This window comes from Erpetoichthys calabaricus, chromosome 12 (genome assembly GCF_900747795.2).
Source record: "Erpetoichthys calabaricus chromosome 12, fErpCal1.3, whole genome shotgun sequence".
Classification (NCBI taxonomy): domain Eukaryota; kingdom Metazoa; phylum Chordata; class Cladistia; order Polypteriformes; family Polypteridae; genus Erpetoichthys; species Erpetoichthys calabaricus.
This window is the reverse complement of record NC_041405.2, coordinates 19251601-19274228: the sequence shown is the minus strand read 5'-3', so window position 1 is coordinate 19274228 and position 22628 is coordinate 19251601. Positions and strand designations below refer to the sequence as shown.

The window sequence follows — 22628 nt, the reverse complement described above, 5'->3', positions numbered from 1 at the left end:
TTGTTTCTTTCGTGTTCGTGTGTTTGTTCCTGTTATCATTTCCTTTTCGTTTTGTACCCGTGACCGTGTATTCATGACTTGTTTCTTTCTCAGCATGCGAAATATGGATAAGTAATAAGGAGGATCGCAGTCACTGTTAATATGTTTCCTTTTCTGCAGTTGAACGGTTAATAGTGCTTTATTGTAAGGAGATCCACCAATGCTGACACCTATGCTGTCTAGTGTGAAGGTGTTGATGTTCACTTTAGAATATGTGGCTTTGGGTGTCACTTCTTATGGATGTGTGTGTGTGTGGGGGGGAGGGGGTGGGTTGAGGATTGTTGTGGCGCGAGCGTCTTCTTTCTTTTTGTGTTCCTGTGTGTTGTTGAATCCCCCTCTTTGTGTGTGTCCCGTCCCTTGCTTGTAGGGTCTGTGGGGTGGTTTTGTGTTCTTTTTTTTGTGTTCTATGGGCTTGTTGAATCCCCCTCTTGGTGTGTGTCCCGTCCGGTGCCTGTAGGGGGGGGGGTGCCTTGCTGTTGTGCGCGAGCCTCTTTTTTTTTTTTTTGGGGTCTAGTTTCGTGTGCAATGTGTTTCGTGCTTTGCTTGCGTTTGAATACTTTTTTATGTGCCTTTTCCTTTTTTCGGTGCTCTTTGCGCCTCATTTCTCCATTTTTCCTGTGCTCACTCCTTTTTTCTGTGGTCTTGTCCGCCTCTTGCAGCCCCTCATCCGCCTCTCTCGCCCTCTTTTGTCCGCCTTTCTCGGCTCCTCAGCCGACTCTCGCGGACTCTTTTTGCGCCTGCGCAGTACGTCTTTTTGCAGCTACGGCCCATTGCCGGATGTGCCTGCATCCATCATCCAGTTTAGCATTCTCGGTTAGTAATATGGATTACAGACACCACAAATAGATACTTGTAGTACTGAGGAACTGGATAAACCTCTGACGCTATCAGAATTACTTGATGCTATAAAGTTACTTCAAGGCAGGAAATCAGCAAGCCCTGATGGCTACCCTGTAGAATTTTATAAGAAATTCTTCGCTCAGCTAGCTCCCCTCTTATTGGCAACATTTACAGAAGCTAGAGACAATCAACTTCTACCTCAAACCTTTCGTCAAGCATTAATCACCGTCTTTCCTAAACAAAATAAGGACTTGTTACAATGTGCATCATACAGACCAATTTCACTTCTGAATAATGATGTTAAGATACTCTCAAAAATTATAGCTAGAAGGATGGAGAAAGTGCTGCTTTCGGTAATATCACAGGATCAAACTGGATTTATTAAAGGCTGACACTTATCTTCCAATCTTCGATGCCTGTTTAATGTAATATATTCACCAGCAAAGTCAAACACCCCAGAGAAATTATTATTATTGGATGCAGAAAAAGCATTTGATATGATTGAATGGAACTACCTTTTCACTACATTAGAGAAATTTGGGTTTGGCCCGGATATTTGTGCATGGATCAAACTACTGTATACCAATCCAGAAGCTTCAGTTTGTATTAACAACATTTGTTTAAACTAGACTACTTTAAACTAGAACGTGGCACCAGACAAGGATGCCCCTTGTCACGACTGCTGTTTGCAATTGGCTTTGAACCACTGGTGGACCACTGTTGAAATTCTTATCAGATAAAGGGGATTATCAGAGAAGGACTGAAACAGAAAATTTCTCTATATGTAGATGATATGGTACTGTATATATCAGACCCAGAAAACACTGTGCCTGCTGTTTTAACAGCACTTACAGAATTTCAAAAGATCTCTGGTCTCAGAATTAATTTGAATAAAAGTATACTCTTTCCAGTGAATTCACAAGCATATAATATTAGATTGGACACCCTACCTTTTACCATAGCAGATCAGTTTAAATACCTAGGGGTAAATATCACAAGTAAACATAAAGCTCTTTATCAACAAAATTTCGCCGTCTGTATGGAAAAAATTAAGCAACACTTGCATAGATGGTCAACCCTTCATCTCACTCTAGCCGGAAGAATTAACGTTGTTAAGTTGAATATCCTTCCTAAGCTTCTTTTTTTATTTCAAAACATTCCATATACATCAATAAATCATTTTTTAAGCAATTAGATTCAACCATAACCTCATTTATTTAGAACTCAAAACATTCACATATCTGTAGAGCGACCCTACAAAGACCTCTGGCAGAAGGTGGCATGGCTTTACCTAATTTTCAGTTTTATTACTGGGCAGCGAACATACAAGCTATAAAAACGTGGACACAAATAGATGAACATACAAAGGCTTGGTCTGCAATAGAAGTAAAATCCTGTAGTACTTCTTTATATTCCCTGCTCTGCGCCCCAATAAATGCAAGTTATTTCAAATATACTAATAACCCAATTGTGCTTTACTCACTAAGAATATGGAACCAATTTAGAAAGCATTTTAAGATGGAGAATCTTTTATCTGTGGCACCTTTGCAAGAGAGCCACCTCTTTCAACCCTCGCAAACATATCTAGTTTTTAATATCTGGAAAATATTTGGGATTAAATTGCTCAGAGATCTTTATATAGACAATATCTTTGCATCCTTTGAACAATTACATTCCACATTTAACCTTCCAGCTACACATTTCTTTCACTATCTTCAAATTAGAAACTTTGTTAAACAGAACCTGCCCGATTTTCCTCATCTGGTACCCTCCACCATGCTGGAAAAAATACTGCTCAATTTCGAGGACTTAGACACCATTTCTGCAATATATAAAATTATTTTACAGTCCCTTCCTTTCAAAGATCCAAGAGGACAATGGAAAAAAGATCTCTTAATTAATATATCAGAAAGGGAGTGGAAGGCAGCATTGCAGAGAATTCACTCGAGCTCCATATGCGCAAATCATTGAATTATTCAACTCAAAATGATATATCGAGCTCATCTGTCTCGCTTAAAACTGTCCAAAATGTTTCCAGGGCAAGATCCAACCTATGAATGCTGCAACCAAGCTCCTGCCTCACTGGGTCACATGTTCTGGGCCTGCACCAAACTAACATCATTTTGGACCAAAATTTTTATGTGCCTTTCAGACAGCCTTGGGGTCACAATCCCTCCTAACCCATTAACAGCTGTGTTTGGTGTTCTTCCAGATGGACTTGAATTGGAGAAGGACAAGCAAACGGTGATTGCATTCACTACACTTTTGGCACGCAAACTTATTTTGTTAAATTGGAAGAATCCTAATTCTCCTCTAATAAGTCAGTGGGAAACCGATGTTTTATATTATTTGAAATAGGAAAAAATCTAATTCACAGTTAGAGGATATGTACAGAAATTTTTCAAAACCTGGCAGGATCTAATCAATAATATTTTAGAATAAGAAGAAATAATTATCTCCGTATTTCTTTTTCTTCTCCATTTATCTTTATTGCCCTATTAAATTCAACAATTTAGGCATGTTTACAAGCTTTAAGTATTACTCCTTTGGCCATGCTCTCCTTCTCAGGGGTGGGGTTTGATTTGTTTTCAATCCAATTTTTTGTAAAAATGGATCTATTTGTATGGAATGATTACAATAAAATTAATTATATATATATATTGTATTTTTACTCCGGCCCTCAACCCCAGGCTGCCAGTAGAAGCTCTTCCAGCAGCGTGGATGTGCCCCGAGTCCCAGCAGGGCCTCATGGACTATGTAGTTTTAATACAGAGCCCTGCTGGATACCTTGGGGGCCACTGGGAGTCGCTGTAGGGGGGCTCGTGGACTCTTATGTGCCCTATAACCCGGGAGTACGTCACGGTCACGTGACAGGAAGAAACAACGTGCTCCCGGGGTGAAGAACAGAACTGTTTACCCTGACCCAGAAGGAATATGGACTTGTGGGTAATGGAACAGAGGCACCTCCGGGTCAGGGTGTATAAAAGGATTGTGGGAAAGCCCAGACATTGAGCTGATCTGGGAGGTAGGGTGGCGAAGTGTCTGGGTGAGGAGGATTGGTTTATTGTGAGAGTTTACTGTAGTTTATGAGTGTGGAGTGGAGGGTGCTTTGTGCACTGTACTTGAAGAAAATAAAGAAGTCTTGTACTTTTATCCAGTGTCTGGAGTGGTACCTGAGGGTGTTAGAGGTGGCTCCACGCCTCAACTGCGACAATATATATATATATATATATATATATAGGAACCATAAACCTATATGGTGGCCAGACAATTCCCCACATCAGTCAATTCCCCACATTCCCAACTCCCCACAATTACAATTCCCCACATCACAATTCCCCACATTGCAATTCCCCACATTGCAATTCCCCACTTCCACAACTCCCCACATTGGGATAATATGGAGTGCACTGAATTAATAATATAATGAAGGAATTCTAAAATGCAAATAGTAGTAATTAATCTCCAAAAGTTTTATTTCATGACAATTTATTGAAATGCATTGCTGATTACAAAATACAAGTAACTGATATACACAAATGAACAAATGAGTTTAATACAAAATATGCTTGGTACAAAATAATGAATTAGATAAGGTCCTATTCCATTTGCTAATAATTCCACTGTACAGGTTTATCTTTACTCCCGACTAGGGTAAGTTCGCTACAGACTATCAAACGTGCAAACTTGGTGCGCGCGACGCGGAGCACGTAGATACGTTGTAAGGCGCGAGAAGAATTTTATTTGATTTATTTCGTGTTTTTATTTTTACACCATAAGTAGAGTCTATTATTTTTGAGAACTTTAATTTTGGTAATTTAAAAAAGATAAAAATCAAAAATGTTACGTTTTAGCATGTTTTAAGAAAGATTCAAAAAATAATAGAATTCAACTTACCTGTTTCAAATTTTTAAAAGGCAAATTGTATATAAAAATGCATGCTTGGATAATGTATTTTTACATATTTATTAACAAGTAGCGTTTTTAAATAAAATAATGCTCGATGTGGGGAAACGGAGGGCACGCTTTTGTATCATTATATGGACTGTCTTATATAGTACATTAGTCTATGGTTATAATAAATATTATCCCAATGTGGGGAGTTGTGGACGTGGGGAATTGTGAATTTGGGGAATTGCAATGTGGGGAATTGTGATGTGGGGAATTGTAATTGTGGGGAGTTGGGAATGTGGGGAATTGACTAAGGTGGGGAGTTGTCATGGAACCGTACATCAGGCATGTAAGTGTAGGGAATGAGAACATCAAAGTGCCCATTCATAACATATCCCGAAAACCTAATTTTTTTATCCCCTGGAGTACCTGTCCAAACTTGGAGTGTAGGACTCCATAATAATATACTTGAAACTCATTGGGGAACAACTCTCCCGCTGCCATTAGCTTAGAAATGGTACCATAAGTTTGAGACTTTGACATTTCAGTGAGATACTGAAGCTCATTTGTATAAGAGGTTCCTGACGGCATCATTGTAAATGGCTGAAACCTTGACCAATTACTTAAAACATGTCGTACAATGTCAGCCTGAATCTGTACCGCTAAAGACGGAGTTTCATGCACTAAATAAGCTATAGATGAGAATATAAGCACCATCTCCCCTGATATTTACTACGCGGTGAGGCATTTGTACTCCATCAACATTAATTATTTCCAGAGACATAATTTTGTCTAATTTTCCTGCGCATCGCTCACAAAAGCAAGGGAACGATGGGAGCACCATAACTCTGCTCACATCGCGTCGCTTTGTACTGTCTGTGATAAGCGGAATACCACTACGCTTTGCACTCCCGGTAAGGAAGGACAATCCCGACCGCTTTTATATAGTAAGAAGATATGTGTGTGTGTGTATATTTATATTTATATATATATATATATATATATATATATATATATATATATATATATATATATATATATATATATATATATATATATATGTGTGTGTGTGTGTGTGTGTGTGTGTTTGTGTGTGTGTGTGTGTGTGTGTGTGTGCGTGTGTGTGTGTGTGTGTGTAAAAGAATGCTGCAAAAATTAAATTGCATTTCCACTTTGCATTCTCATTTTCAAGTTCTCAACATGCAAATAGCGCGGGTCAATTCTTTTTGTGCTTCGTAACTGTAGAGCCACTTAGATCGATAAAATACATTTCACTTCGACTGTGTTTAACTTAATAAACTTGAAAATGCAAAGTGGAAATGCGTTTTACTTTTCATTTTTGCAGTTTCATTGCTGTTCAGAGCTAAAAATGAAATGGTAAATTAGGTTATTTAATTTTAAATTTTGTGGCTTTCTTACGCGTACACTATGAAAATGAAAATGAAATTGCAAATGAGGTTATTTTATTTTAATTTAAATTTGTGCGTGCAGATTTTTAAAATAAAACTGCAAAAGAGAGACTGTATTTTCATTTTATATTTTTAATTTTCGTTTTTACAGAAAATACCTCCCATACATATCAACATGTTTTAAGTGTACAAAAAATCTATTAAACGTAAAGATTTTTTTTTTTTTTTCATACGTCTTGGTCCTCTCGCCATGCCTTTATTCAGAAAGCAGGGTAACAGTGCTCTCTGTTGTTTTTTTTTTTAAGGAATATTCGAAGTTTTGAGGAACTGATATTTGGTGATTCAATTGCTCTTCCGGAGTAATCTAAAATGTTTCAGTTTGACATTTGATTATTTATGCTTGTATCTGTACTTCATCTATATTTGTGAACGTATTGTATTTATTATTTCTGTTTAGACACCACATATATGCCCGGGCACTTATTAAAGTACTTGATGCAAGGCTGAGAAGGGGTTCAAACTACTCTCTGGTGTAGCTCCTGTTCTTTCTAACCGAAGAATTAGGCCAGCTGGTGTACAGTAGCCTCCCGTTAAGTACGCACCTGTTTAAGTACGCACCCCGGTTAAGTACGCATATGTTTCCCTAAAATTCTGGGTTCAAGATTTATTAGTTAAACATGTCATGAATCGTCATTTGGTGAAGGTTTTGAAGTTTCTTGCGTTTGGCTTTGAGGGAGACAGCTCGGATCTTGCTCTGAAATGATTCAAACGATTTCTTAAGATCATCGAAAGTATCATCAGCTTCAATTTGAACTTCAGAGCAGAGCAGCTGATCCTAGATGTCGAGAACACGCTATGGCTCTCTTACTGGGAGCAGACGTTTTGCTTAGCTTCGGGATGATTTCGCAGCTTTGAGACTCATTGAGACGCTTGACGTTTGGTTTCTTTGACATCGTAGCGAAATGCAAGCTATTTGGGAGTGGCAGCTAAGTACGCGGCAAACTTCGCAGGTTCAAGTTGCGTATTTAAGCGGGAGACTACTGTACAATCAGCACAGTGACGTATAACTGTCCATCACAACACTGTTGAATCGGGGAATACATTCGATAAGTATTTTTACTTTAATCCATCCATCCATCCATTTTCCAACCCGCTGAATCCGAACACAGGGTCACGGGGGTCTGCTGGAGCCAATCCCAGCCAACACAGGGCACAAGGCAGGGAACCAATCCCGGGCAGGGTGCCAACCCACCGCAGGACACACACAAACACACCCACACACCAAGCACACACTAGGGCCAATTTAGAATCGCCAATCCACCTAACCTGCATGTCTTTGGAATGTGGGAGGAAACCGGAGCGCCCGGAGGAAACCCACGCAGACACGGGGAGAACATGCAAACTCCACGCAGGGAGGACCCGGGAATCGAACCCAGGTCCCCAGATCTCCCAACTGCGAGGCAGCAGCGCTACCCACTGCGCCACCGTGCCGCCCTTTTACTTTAATACTTTATGTATATTTTCAAGCAAGTACTTTCTTACTTTCACTTAACAAGAAAGGTTAATGGGGTATTTCAACTTTTAGTACATTTTTGGTCATTTATTTTAAGTAAACTGTCTGAGCAGGCCTACTTCCTCCAACACCGATGTGTACTTCTCAGTACAGTCAAAGTCTTTCAGTGTATGTGTTTCAGAAAAAAAAAATGTAAAAGACAGGCATAGATGTATGCGGATGATTCGCTCTGGAAACCCGTACAACGAGTTGCCTGAAGAAGCTTCAGTAAAGACGTGTATGTACTGTGAAGAAGAAATTAAGTTATAAACGGGTCCTCATAGGATATTATGAAAATACAAAACGATAGGCATACCTTACTACGTTCGACAGATTACCGAGGTCGTCGGATATGTTCAGCAAATTCAAAAAGCAGTCCTGCTTCGTTTCACAAGTGCGTGTCTTGATCAGACCGTTGAAAAATTTTGCTTTCGTTTTGTGAGCAACTGAACCGCAACATCCTCTGATATTCTGTATTCGTTCTGGAAGCTTCCGTAAATGATTCAGTGCAAGGCAGATGGTTAACTCAGAAAAGCTTTTAATTTATTAAAGCACATGAAAAAGAACTTTACAAAAGACGCTTGTCTCCATTACTCTGTGTTACTAACCCCTGCCCTTATTTATTCATATATTTACCTTGGTTATCTGGTTCATAACAACTTTGTTTAAAACCTTAATTCACAATATACCGTACTACATCCTTGATAATGAAACAAAAGCAGTTATGTGAACGTGATTGGGGCGTTGAGGGCGTTTCGTGATGTTAGGGTATTACATGACTGACCTCATAGGAACTGCGGTCTGCAATTACACTCTGTTGGGATATTTTGGAGAATATTGTAGAGCTCCACCTGACTGATGCGACATTTTGATACATCTTAAATTTTGGCCACTTTCCAATAAAGTTCATGTCTCAGATAATTTGCACATTAAGGGAAGGAAATCAATTCATCCATTTTCAAAACCCGTTTATCCAGAACAGGGTCACGGGAAAGACGCCTATCACGAGTTTTTCAGTATAAACCTATGACAAATGAGAATAAAAAATGCCTTATCACAAATATCATTGATAAAATAAATGCCCAGCTGTTCAGATTGAATTATTTAATGGTTAAGACTTGACAGACTCTGTATAGTGTGTGCTAAAATGACCAGTAAAGTGGAGTCGTTTACAGCTTGTACAGGTTGTTACACTGTAAAAAATGTTTTTTGGATCAACCTAAAAAAATTACTTCACAAGGTAACAAGCAATTTAATTGATTTCTTTCAAATTTTAAAAAGTATTTGAGTAAACTTAATTCATTTGAGTTTGTTTTAACCTTTTCAAAAACTTGAATAAAAGCAAAAAATGTATTTAGCTCAAACCAAATTTCTTTAAAAACTCAAATTAACTGCAGTGGGCTGGCGCCCTGCCTGTGGTTTGTTTCCTGCCTTGTGCCCTGTGTTGGCTGGGATTGGCTCCAGCAGGCCCCCGTCACCCTGTAGTTAGGATATAGCGGGTTACATAATGGATGGATGAACTCAAATTAAAATTTTGTCCATAATTCTATTCACTGTAATCCCAACTTAAATTCTATATACTGTATATAGTCATAAACTCGAGGCAGAGTCATATAAATAATAATAATAATAATTCATTACATTTATATAGCGCTTTTCTCAGTACTCAAAGCGCTATCCACACAGGGAGGAACCGGGAAGCGAACATAAAGGTTTGGGGCAGCCACCCGTATAATTTGGTTTCCTGGCTGCAAAGTTGCTTTTCAAAATAATACACCACTGATGTGCACAAAACCGAGTCCAAACAGAACTGAGGGAATAGAGAAAAGGTGGAGGCTTTTAAAGGGGGAGACAGGAAGTGAAGTCAAAGGGGTCGGGCTCATGTAGGTCTTCTGCCACAGGTGTGAGCCCGGACGTGACATCACAGGGGTCGGAGCCGGCAAGGTCTCCAAAGCGATTTTTTGCTTTAGACTAAATAGAAGAAGTTACATTAAGCGACAGCAAGGTTTTTCAATTTGAAGTAAAGCAAAAAATTACATTAGGTGAACAAACATATTAATATAGTTCATTACAACTACTAAAATTACCTTAAATCAAAAAGAGCCCTTTTTCTCTTTTTAGAGTGTATGTCAGACCGTAATTCTGTTCTGTTGGTCTTTGTACTGGAGTATGCACACTCTGTGTGCCTTTAATATGCTGTTTGCTTGGGTAGTCATAGGATTATGCCCAGCTGAAATATCCAGCATCTCTAACTCGTTAACAGTCGTGATGCTGAAGCACATCAGTGCCTGCTATACAATCAGACTCCTGGCAATATGTGTTTAGCACACCACTAGGACCAGATGGAGTGAAACGGAGGCTAAATGAGATAAGAACAACAAACATCTGTCAAGTTTCAATCTCAAAATGTAACTTTTGCATAAATAATATGAATTATAATAAACATGTATTTGATGGTCTTATAGAGAAATTAAAAATTCCAAAAATAATAAAGGTCCAATTAAGTCAAAAAATTGAATAGCCTGATTAACAGGTGCACAGTCACAAAAACTGCAAAATGATTACTCTTTTTAAGGCATATTTGCTCTTCACAGGTCGTTTAACATAATAAATTTCATTATAAAAAATAATGATTGAAAGGTGACTATTAGCACTGTGATAACTGTGTTTCTTACATTTAACATTGATAAAATGTGGAGAAAGCCAAAGGATCCTTTCAATTCACAATTTTATTGCCAGCTTTCTTAATGTTATCTATTCCTTGGTACATGAACTTGAGAGTGTCAAGTATTCTGTAAACATAATACAGCTAAAAAGCAACTTGACTACGAGATCCACAGGCAAGAAACTCACTAGAGCTGCTGGTATGTTGAGAACAGACATGAAGACCGCAGAATATTTGACACACATCAGCAATCAGAGAATAGAGGCTGATCTGCGGTCAGAAGGGGATACAATGGAATATTAAGAATACATAAATAAATACACGTAGATAAACAGTAATTAAAGTAATAAAACAAATGTTTAGGGTTGTGTATTATTGAAGTAAAGATCTAACCTTGACCTTTTATTCAAAGTTTAAAATGGTAATACGTTTATACGCCTTGTGACTTGTTAAATGTACGCGACTATTTCATTTGGAAATTCGAGTAAAAAAACAACAGTCAAACATTTGTTTTAATCTGACTGCCTTACGGTAATCAAGTATAGCCCACACTTAAGTCCACCTCAATCCATTAAAATTACACAAATTTATATTCATATGTTCATTGAAATTTTCATCAGATGTTGTTCAGTAACAATAGACATCTAATAACTAAACTTTTATGATCATTATTTTTCAAAACCGCTAATCATAAATGACAGTGGTAAAAATACCGGTGGTAAAAATGCCTGATGTACACAAAGTTAATATATAATTGGCTGAAGTCGAAAATGATATGCCACGCCTATTTTACTTTGGTCTGCCTCAAGAGCACAAATTGTCAAGTAGATATTGCTGCAGACCGGAGTAAAATGGGCGTTAATATCATTTTCGACTTCAGCCAATCATATATTATATTTGCGCACGTCAGTCACTGATCAGCCAATCGCAAATTTAAACGTCGCGGTCAATCACAGTTTTATTCAACAAATCGCCAATCGGTGTTATTTGTCATTCATGCTCCACTTTAGCCAATTGCCTTTTGGATACGTAAAAAGAAAGGTGGGTGTAATTTCTAAAGGTGGACGTGTAAGATAATTTCTAAAGGTGGACGGTCAAGATAAAGTGACTGTAAGAGACGGAGTGTATACTGTATTCATAAAATACCTCTGCGACGATAGTCTACTAGTGTCAATATCTTACACTATAGCACTATGTCGAGTGCATTATTAAGACTGCAGTGTATTTTTTACCACAGTCATTTATGAAGTAGCGGTTCTGAAAAAATAATAATAAAAGTTTGCATATGAGATATTTATCGTTACTGAACAACGTCTGAAGAAAATTTAAATGAACATAACAATACAAATTTGTGTCCGCCTAATTTTAATGGATTGACGTGGACTTAAGTGTGGGCTCTACTTGATTAAGTCAGTCAGATTAAAACAAATGTCTTACTGTTGGTGTTTACTCGAATGTCCAAATGAAATAGCAGCCTACATTTAACGGGTCACCTTAAAGACCTTAAAGGCTATGAACGTATTACAATTTTAAACGTTGAATAAACTGTCAGAGTTCCTAATATTCCATTGTAGCCCCTTCTTGCCTGCAGATCACCATCTGTTCTTTGTTTGCTGATGTCAGTGAAATATTCTTCGGTCTTCATGTCTCTTCTCAATCTAACAGCAGCTCTAGTGAGTTTCTTGCCTGTGAATCACGTATTTAAGTTTACTTTTTAGTTGTATTATGATTACAGATTATTACAAATCACATACTTGACACTCTCAAGTTCAGGTATCGGGGAATATAAAATGTTAAGAAAGCTGGCAATAAAATTGTGACTTTAAAGAATCAATTGGCTGTCTCTATGCTATCAATGTTAAATGTAAGAAACACAGTTTTCATAGTGCTAATAGTCACCTTTCAATTATTATTTTTACAATGAAGTTTACTATGTTAAACGATCTGTGAAGAGCAAATATTATGCCTTCAAAAGAGTAATAATTTTGCAGTTTTTGTGTCTGTGCACCTGTTAATCAGGGTATTCAATTATTTGACTTAATTGGACCTTTATTACTTTTGGGATTTTAAATACCTCTTTAAGATCATCAAATATGTGTTTATTATAATACATATGACTTATGTAAAAGTTACATTTAGAGATTAAAACATGACAGATGTTTGTACATATCTAATTTATCCTCCATTTGACTCCATCGGGTCCTACTTTCTTTAGGGTCTCTGATACTGGAGGAGGAAGCCAGGAGTCCAACTGTACAGCAGGCACTGATGGGCATCAGCATCACGACTGGTAACAAGATAGAGATGACAGATATTTCAGCTGGACATAATACTATATGAGTATCCAAGCAAACAGCATATTAAGAGCACACCGAGTCTGTATACTCCAGTATGGCCCTGACATAACACCCTGTACAGCTGTAAATGACTCCACTATACTGGCCATTTAGCACACACTACACTGAGTCTGTCAAGTCATAGCCATTAAATAATTCAATCTGAACAGCTGGAAATTTATTTTGGCAATGATATTTCTGGTAAGGCATTTTTATATTGTCATTTCTCATTGGTTTATACTGAAAATCTGGTTTACATCAATGTAGTTTTCAATAGTATGTATTATATATAGTATATAAAAAAAATTAAAGGAACACTTTGAAAGCACATGAGATCTTAATGGGAAAAAAATCTTGCTGGCTGTCTCTACTGCTATGGACTGATGTGTTAGGAACAAAAGGATGGCACATCGTTTGTTGGAAATGAAAATGATGAAACTACAGAGGGCTGAATTCATAGACACCCCGAAAATTAAAGTGAAAAAACGATGTGGCAGGCAGGCAGGCGAGTCCATTTTGCTGAAATTTCATTGCAGCAACTCCAAATAGCACTCAGTAATTTGTATGGCCCCCATGTGCTTGTGTGCATGCCTGACAATATTGGGGCGGGGGGGGGGGGGGGGGGGGGGGGGGGGCATGCTGCTAATGAGATGAAGGATAGTGTCCTGGGGGGATCTCCTCCCAGATCTGGACCAGGGCATCACTGAGCTCCTGGACATTCTGAGGTGCAACCTGGTGGCATTGGATGGACTGAAACATAAGAGGTGTTCTTGGGGCAGTCAATGGGATCAATTCCTTCATCCTCTGACCACATGAGGCCAGCCGTTGTGGTGCACCAGGAGGAACTGCACCAGCATAGGGTCTGCCAATGGGTCCAAGGATTTCATCCAGATACCTAATGGCAGTCAAGGTACCCACTGTTGTCTAGTCTGTAGAGGTCTGTGTGTCCCTCCATGGATATGCCTCCATAGACCATCACTGACCCACCACCAAACCGGTTATGCTGAACTACGCCACAGGCAGAATAACGTTCTCAATGGCTTCTCCAGACCCTTTCACATCTGACACATGTGCTCAGGGTGAACCTGCTCTCATCTGTGAAAAGCACAGGGTGCCCACCAGTGGTAGACCTGCCAATTCTGTTATTCTATGGCAAATGCCAATCGAGCTCCCTGGTGCTCACTAGAGGACGTCGGGCCACCTTCAGGCCACCCTCCTCAAGTCTGTTTGTGATTGTTTGGTCAGAGACATTCACACCAGTGGCCTGCCTGCTGGTGGTCATTCTATGGGCTCTGGCAGTGCTCATCCTGTTCCTCCTTGGCCAAAGGAGCAGAAACTGGTGAGTCCTGCTGATGGGTTAAGGACCTTCTACGAGGGGACCTGTCCAGCTCTCCTGAAGTAACTGCCTGCCTGTCTCCTGGAATCTCCTCCATGCCCTTAAGACTGTGCTGGGAGACACGGCAAACCTTCTGGCAATGGCACGTGTTGATGTGCCATCCCAGAGAAGTTGGACTACCTGTGCCAGCTCTGTAGGGTCCAGGTATGGCCTCATGCCACCAGTAGCGACACTGACTGTAGCCAAATGCAAAATGAGTGACAAAACAGATGAGGAAGGAAAAATGTCAGTGGCCTCCCTCCACCTGTTAAACCATTCATCCCTGTTTTGGGGGTCGTCTCATTGTTGCCCCCCCTCTAGTGCCCCAAAGCAGCTGAAACTGATGAACAAGCCCCTCTGCTACTTAACTGACCAGATCAATAGCCCACAAGTGTCACTGACTTCATGCTGTACTCTCATTAAAAAGGGTTCCTTTCATTTTTTGAGAAGATATATCTATCTATATCTCTATATCTATATCTATATATATAATGTCAAGACCTTAGAACAACAAGGTCCTAGCTGTGAGTCATGGTTTTAGAATACTGATCTTCAAAAGTTTTGACTATTTATCAGGCATATACAATCCTTTTCTTTTAATTTTGTTCCCATATGTAAAACCTGTATTTTAAGTTAAAAATGCAAGTGTAATTGAAAATGTGACTCCTAATAAAAGATTAGTAAGAACCATATTATTCTAGAGTAAGTTTGTAAGTGAACAGCAAAGCCTTGATCAGGACGCTCAGTTTCCAAGCTCTTTTATCTTGTGGGATTATTAGCAAAGTGCACACCATTTGTAACCCTGTGGATACGAGTGGAGGCTCTGGTCATATCTGTCAGTGTTAATACGCAAGGTGATTGGACCAGCACCACTTAAACAGAACACTCATTATTATCACTACCAAAAACAAGATTTTATTAATAATTATTCAATATAAATTGTGCAACAATTTCAAGAAATATTTACAATTATCAATAATGATTGGTCAGTTGAATTGAAAGAAAGAATTCACAAAGATTAAATTTAACAAACAGACTGATCAAGAAATACACTGAAGTATTAAAACAACAGCATGCCCGCTTCTGTATATTATATATAAATAAAACATCCATCCATCCATCCATCCATCCATCCATTCATCCATCCATTGTCTCCCTCTTATCCGAGGTCGGGTCGCGGGGGCAGCAGCTTGAGCAGAGATGCCCAGACTTCCCTCTCCCCGGCCACTTCTTCTAGCTCTTCCGGGAGAATCCCAAGGCGTTCCCAGTCCAGCCGAGACACATAGTCCCTCCAGCGTGTCCTGGGTCTTCCCTGGGGCCTCCTCCCGGTTGGACGTGCCCGGAACACCTCACCAGGGAGGCGTCCAGGAGGCATCCTGATCAGATGCTCGAGCCACCTCATCTGACTCCTCTCGATGCGGAGGAGAAGCGGCTCTACTCTGAGCCCCTCCCGGATGACTGAGCTTCTCACCCTATCTTTAAGGGAAAGCCCAGACACCCTGCAGAGGAAACTCATTTCAGCCGCTTGTATTCGCGATCTCGTTCTTTCGGTCACTACCCATAGCTCATGACCATAGGTGAGGGTAGGAACATAGATCGACTGACAAATTGAGAGCTTCGCCTTGCGGCTCAGCTTCTTTTTCACCACGACAGACCGATGCAGCGCCTGCATTACTGCGGATGCCGCACCGATCCGCCTGTCGATCTCACGCTCCATTCTTCCCTCACTCGTGAACAAGATCCCGAGATACTTGAACTCCTCCACTTGGGGCAGGATCTCGCTACCAACCCTGAGAGGGCACTCCACCATTTCCGGCTGAGGACCATGGTCTCGGATTTGGAGGTGCTGATTAAACAACAATGTAAAATGCATAACAACTGTACAAAGCAGTTATAACAATTAAAGAAAAAATCCAGATGACATCAATTGTCTAAAAACAGACACGCAATTTCAAATATACAGAACTTAATCAACAATCTTTAAAAATAACAGAAAGTGTCCTTTATTATTTACATCAATAGTTACATTAAATATATACAACTTTATTGTGCACAGTCATTTTAACACACAGAAATAAAAAAGGCAAAAGAGAAGTAAAGAAAGAGACACATTTATTTGAGTAGGGCTGAGATGTAATCCTGAGTTTAAATGCCTCAGTGGTGCTATCCTTGTGCTTCCAACTGTTGTAAAACAAGTACAGTTTGTCAAACTCTTCCCTCTCACTAAAAAAACAAAACAAAAACAACCACACAAATTAACAAATTCTAATCATACCACCAGAAACACTTCTGCATTTGTCATTTGAAACCACAATTCTTGACCTTGTAAAGTTTAGAATAAATGCTACATATGGCATACTTCTAAATGTAATTTTACTAATACTACAAATGTGCTAATGTATAGTTTAAAAGTCACTTTAAACATATATATTCACATTTATATATATTTATTTTATATTCTTGTCTAAATTCACAACAACTATAGGGTATTCTGTTTAACAGAATAATGGTGCTGAAAAGAAAAAGAAAGGACTGTTTATTTTCCACATGACGTACCACTCACTGTCTGCTGGTCCATCCATGAACAGATTTTCTGCCTCTGGCAGAGAAATCCTCTCAACTGTTTGTACAGCTTTAATAAGAGCCTATCAAAAACACAGAAAAAGAGAGGATGTTACTCATAGACACACTTTCTGTACTCATTAGAGGTTTACTGAAGGCTAATTAACCTCTGGCATCAGCACATCCAGAATGATGCCAACTCTGTCAATCCTCTCAAAAGTGCCTACAGCTCTTGACAGCACTTCATCCAAGAAGTTGTAGAGGCCATCTATCAGCTCCTCATCTTCTATATAAGTCATTACCCAGTGACCTTTAGGATTTTCATAATTTTTTAACCATTTGGACGATACCTTACGAGATACAACAGCCTGTTGGACAAGAAAATACGAGTGTTTGGCACTATAAAGTCTTCATAGCTCTTTGCTGCCAGATAGATTACAATACCAAAGTTTTACTTTTTAGTTAGCCAATAAAAGGTGTCATTTTGCTTGACTACTCATTTCTTCATCAGAACAATCTATGTTAAAACACTAATAAAACCACTAGTTCTGTGCATAACTGAGTAAATATTGTACATATATACACATCTGTGATAAATTAGCTATCTGTCTTAGACTTTTCCCATCTAATATCCATGGTATCTGGTGCTCATCTGTGACCCTAACTAGACTAGCAGGCCAGGGCAAACAGCAATTACTGAAACAGCAAACCTATTTTTAAAAACACTTTAACTGTTTTAACAGTTTACTGAAAATAGACATGGTTCTATGTACAGACATGAAGTATAACCTATATACTCCAGCCAACTTACATCTTAAAATAAAACTGAAAATACTAATTTATATTGAGCTAATGTAGGCTGCAGGTTTGTTCTCCTAATGTTGTCTGTTGTCATTAACAGCACAGCAAACTACATCAACCACTGCAGTATTTTACATACAACAGAAAAATATAGGCAATTGACCTTTATATGAAAAATATGACACTACAGCTAGTTAAAGAGCTGAAAGTGCCAAACAATTTCTTCTTCATCATCATCAATTCCCACTTCTATGTGTGGTCAATGTGCTTGATCAGCACTCTCCATACAGCTTAGCCCTGAACTTACTCCCCTGTCAGACCCTTGCCCTTCAGATATTAGCTTTCTCTTCCCCTGTACTTCCATTTTTATCATCTTTTTACCCACATACAAATTATCTCTACTCATTACAAATTCAAACCACCTCAGTCTACTTTCCAGTATTTTCTTAGATATCTCTCTCATTTGTGTTGCTCCTGAGATTGTCTCATTTCTTATTCTGTGCATAAATAAAGAAGCTGAAAAACGTCCAAATGAGATTAAAAGAAAGGACTGGACACCATACGTGGTAATTATCAATACAGAAAAATTAATTCATTGATAAATTGGTTTAAAGATTACTCAGCCTGAGTTAATGGGAAAAGTGAGATACACGTACCTCCGTAGGAAACTGCTGTTCTGCGGTGATCTCGCAAGTGTTCATTTGCTCGTATATACGAGTGTGAAGAATACAGTCGTGGATGACAGAAAGGGCACAAAAACACATCTGAAGACTGAAGTACAGACGAAATGTCTGTGGTATTTTTGATCGTGATATGATCCTGTTTAAAAAAATGTAAAATAACATTACAGCGTTTTAATCGAACATCTCATAAATGTAAATATGCACAGAGTTAATAGGGAACCAACTCTATCTATCTATCTAACTACTGGCGGTGATCTACTAGCATTCCACTGAGCACCGGAGAGGGGGTGGGTGTGGGTGGATGTTGCCCGTGAAACTTGCTTTGCGGCGTTTGAAGATTTGCCGGCACCGCTGAGTGCCGGACCACTTCAAGCACTGAATATGCATCAATTACTACAGCGAAAATGATTATTAATACAAATGTGAATACAATATATATTAATATGTATACAAACGTACAATCACAACAAAGAAACAAAAAGTTATTTGAAAAACACGAAGAAAACTTAGCAATTGCAAATTTCATACGTTTTAATTTAGAAGCAAACTTACTTCCATTGTCAGAAATAACAAACAATTCGTTTCGTTGCTTCCTCTTTGGTCTAATAGAGTTTCTTCGCTGCTGCTTCGTCTTTGTCTTCTTTTCTTTAACAGAGTTTCGTTGCTTAGTACAGCACAAGGCTATTTCAAAAGAAACTCTATGGGGCGGAACCTCAAAGCGGTAGGGATCACTAACTGAAAAGATTGGTGGAAGTTACACTTGATAGACAACTTCAAACGTTGAGTGAGTTTTTGATTGTCATACTTTAACAACAATCTCATTCGTTGAAATTCTGAATTAACCAATACTATCCACTTCCATTTACAGTTATCCCGCCTTCAGATCCGCCCATAAAGTCTCCGGTCTGCAGCAATACTCCTCCAAATTGTAAGACTCGTCTCGTGTTAGCCAGTAACAAGATGTCATGCGTCATCAGTTGTTATACAGATGTCCCATGGCCTGAGCTATTTGATTGTTATTATCGGCCTTGAGAATCACGGAAATTGTGATTGCGAGCTTGCTCAGCTCCTAGTAACGAACTGGCAGAAGGTAAAGACAGTGAAGACGAGCGGGTGTAAGTGTTAGTGACACTCAGTCATTCTTACAGCAGATGCTGAAAGTGTGTTCATGTGCTGTGCTTTGGTCAACTTGTCATTTGGATTTCTCGCATATCCTCTATATCTTCAAACTTCATGCAATCCCTCCCCCCACCCCGACACTAGACAGGAAGTAAAAACGAGAGAAAAAAAGATTTATAAAATACTCCCTAAAACAAAGAAAAATTCCTATCGTCAATTTTTTTCTACCATATATTTTTTTTCTCACGCATGTCACTTAAGGAGCAATGTTACAAAGGTTAACACGAATATGTGATAATAAAAAAAGATAACGAAACCCACTGTTCAGTTTAGGGAGAATGTAGAAGAAAAAGTCTTGAAAAACATATTGCGTCATACTGGTATGACCACATAGAGATTTATATCCATCCATCCATCCATTTTCTAACCCGCTGAATCCGATACATTATGTTAAATTTCTAGATTTGGGGAAGGTGGGTGCAGCAGTATGCATTCCTCAGCTCTATGAAATATTATAAAGAGATGTCCAGTCCATTTACCAGTCTTTTCAGTAGAATTAATGGCAATAATTTAGGCATTAGTGTGGGTAGAGGAAATAAGACCTTACAAAGTGGTGATTTGCACAGACGTAGTGGCTGGTTAGTTTTCAATCCAAAATGAGCAAGGAAAACTAAGACCAAATAAAATCCTGCATATGCTATGGATTCTATGCAACTAAGGCATTACAGTTGGATTTGTGTGTGTTCCAGTGCATTAGATATAGTGAGAAATAAAGTGGTTGTTAGATTCTCTAGGAAGTATTTAATTAAAACAGATCTAGATACGACAACATCACTGAGTGCATCTGAAATAAAAAGTCTCTTTAAAAAGGAAATCAGAAAATTATAGAAGGAAAGACGGGAATTGAGAAATGCAGCTGGGCATTTATTCCAAATTCAGAATTCAGTTTATGGGAAAATCTTTACAAAGAAACACAGAAGGGATGGGATTGTTATAAACAGATTAAGAGTAGGTCACTGTGGGTTACATGGCAATATAAAATGGTAGATGGGTATTGTAAGCAATGTGTGACACATTCCATTGTAAAACATTTACACTGTAATGTACAAATTATGAAATAAACAGAGCCTGGCTGAAAAGACAATTAATAATTTTAGGTATACATGACCTAAGTTGGGCAGCACAGTGACGCAGTGGGTAGCGCTGCTGCCTCACAGTTGGGAGACCTGGGGACCTGGGTTTGCTTCCCGGGTCCTCCCTGCGTGGAGTTTGCATGTTCTCCCCGTGTCTGCATGGGTTTCCTCCGGGTGCTCCGGTTTCCTCCCACAGTCCAAAGACATGCAGGTTAGGTGGATTGGTGATTCTAAATTGGCCCTAGTGTGTGCTTGGTGTGTGGGTGTGTTTGTGTGTGTCCTGCAGTGGGTTGGCGCCCTGCCCGGGATTGGTTCCTGCCTTCTGCCCTGTGTTGGCTGGGATTGGCTCCAGCAGAACCCCGTGACCCTGTGTTCGGATTCAGTGGGTTGGGAAATGGATGGATGGATGACCTAAATTTAAATTTACTGTATATATTACGAAGGTCTAATAAAAGAGAGCAAATATACAATACAGCATTACAAATTTTAAAACTGCTAGTAGTATATACTGTATAAGATAAGGAAATTAACACTTCCAGTACAAAAAAATTGTAGTGATGCACCACTAAATAGTGAAAACCATGTTTATTCAAAACCGATGAGAAACCGAAAGAAACTACAGACTGTAGTAAGCACATTTTACCATGTAGAAGGTTAGAAATGTGAAGCTTACAAACACCATGTTTATTTTTTGTAGTGTAAACTTTTAGGTGCCATGCAGATTATCATTTGCCGATTTTTTATTATTGCTTGAAAGTGTATATACTGTAATGGACAGCTGGGTCCCATGCCCAGCAGGGACGCCCCTGCTGCATCTGTTCCGGGGGAGCAGGTATGAACAATTCAATACCTCCCCCGGGACGCTTGGTGGCAGCCTCCCTGGCAGACGATGATTCCCCAACCTGGCGCAAGGCTCCATAGGAGATGGAGTCCTCCACAGCCTGGTTGGGGGCTTGGATGGCCGCTAGGGGGAGCTGCATGGAGTCTGCAGCCCGGCTGGTCAAATCTGCAGCCCCACCCAGAAATGCAATTAGGACCAGGTGGTCAATCACCTGGAACGCTTCCCGGGTGGGGTATAAAAGGGCCAGCCACCACCCCTCAGAGAGCCAGAGTCGGGAGGAGGGAGGACGATGAGGTTGGAGAAGGAGGTGGGCGAAGAGAGGCCCAGTGTGTAGAAGAGAGGAGGCTGAAGGAAGCCTAGACTTTGGGACTGTGGGGAATTGGAGTAAGGTGCACTTATGGACGTTGTAAATAGTATTGTTGTAAATAAATGTGTGGTGATGGCTTGTAACGTGTCTGCCTGTCTGTGTCTGGGTCGCCTGTTTCACAATATACATCGTAACTCTTCTCTTCCCAATGCAGTTCAAAGGAATATTCACAGTCCGTCAAGTCAAGTGGGGAGCTTGCACTGGTACAGCAGGTTGCCGCACCCATTCCACAATGAAACAGCTCGGGATCCGGGTTTGTAACCCCCCAGGCAGACATGTGGTCCAGTCCCACCCTCCAGAAATGACCCTCTATCTGCCTCAGCCAGGTGTTACGTGGGTGACCCCTTGACCTGGTCCAGCCATTCGGGTCCCCAACAATGAGGATCTTACAAGCCGGATCACACTCGGGGAAACGTGCCACATAGCCGTAGTGCCATAACTGACTCTCCCTCACAATGCAGGTAATGTGCCTCATTCGGGACTCCATGAGCAACACAAAGTCAAACCAGAGGTACCCAAGAACTTTCCAAAGAGACACAGTACCAAAGGAGTCCAGTCTTCATCTCAGGTCACTGGATAGCGTCCATGTCTCACAACCATATAGCCAGACAGGAAGGACCAGGACTCTAAAGACTCTGACCTTCGTCCTTTTGCATAGCTATCAGGAGCACCACACATCCCTTTCCAGTGACCTCATGACCCCCCATGCTCTCCCAATCCGTCTACTGACTTCATAGGAAGAGTCACCAGAGACATGAATGTCACTGCCGAGGTAAGTAAACCTCTCAAGGTCGACACTCTCTCCTCAGACAGACACTGCTGATGGCTGTGCCCAAGAGGTCATTAAAGGCCTGGATCTTTGGTTTTTATCAGGACACTCACAAGCCCAGATTCTCAGACTCCTCACTCAGTCTCTCGAGCATCCTGGTCAGAGCCTCCACGGACTCCATGAAGATCACAGCATCGTCAGCAAAGTCAAGATCCGTGAATCTTTCTTCACCAACAGATGCCCCAC

General features: G+C 39.9%; 1 protein-coding gene and 1 long non-coding RNA gene across 2 annotated transcripts in view; both read right to left on the bottom strand.

Annotated features, from left to right (window-relative positions):
* The window catches only part of LOC114644561 (uncharacterized), a 204014-nt gene extending 195320 nt beyond the window's left edge, over positions 1 to 8694 (bottom strand). Inside the window, exon 1 of the long non-coding RNA XR_007936450.1 lies at positions 8048 to 8694. This is a non-coding gene — a long non-coding RNA (uncharacterized LOC114644561). The remainder of the gene's footprint in view (positions 1 to 8047) is intronic.
* A 7824-nt stretch (positions 8695 to 16518) lies between these two features.
* Positions 16519 to 17063, bottom strand: LOC114644563 (PWWP domain-containing DNA repair factor 3A-like). The gene is made up of 2 exons (XM_028792630.2): positions 16837 to 17063; positions 16519 to 16752 (listed from the first exon to the last, which is right to left on the bottom strand). Exons 1-2 carry the CDS (start codon positions 16966 to 16968, stop codon positions 16603 to 16605), a joined length of 282 nt encoding a protein of 93 aa, XP_028648463.2. The 5' UTR covers positions 16969 to 17063; the 3' UTR covers positions 16519 to 16602.
* Positions 17064 to 22628: the final 5565 nt, after the last annotated feature.

What these genes read in the sequence shown, in the direction of transcription:
- LOC114644563 (XM_028792630.2), bottom strand. Translation starts at nt 16,968, where the DNA reads ATGACTTATATAGAAGATGAGGAGCTGATAGATGGCCTCTACAACTTC. An exon ending in TGGATGTGCTGATGCCAGAG is followed by an intron (nt 16,753 to 16,836) that starts GTTAATTAGCCT and finishes TGTTTTTGATAG; the next exon opens with GCTCTTATTAAAGCTGTACA.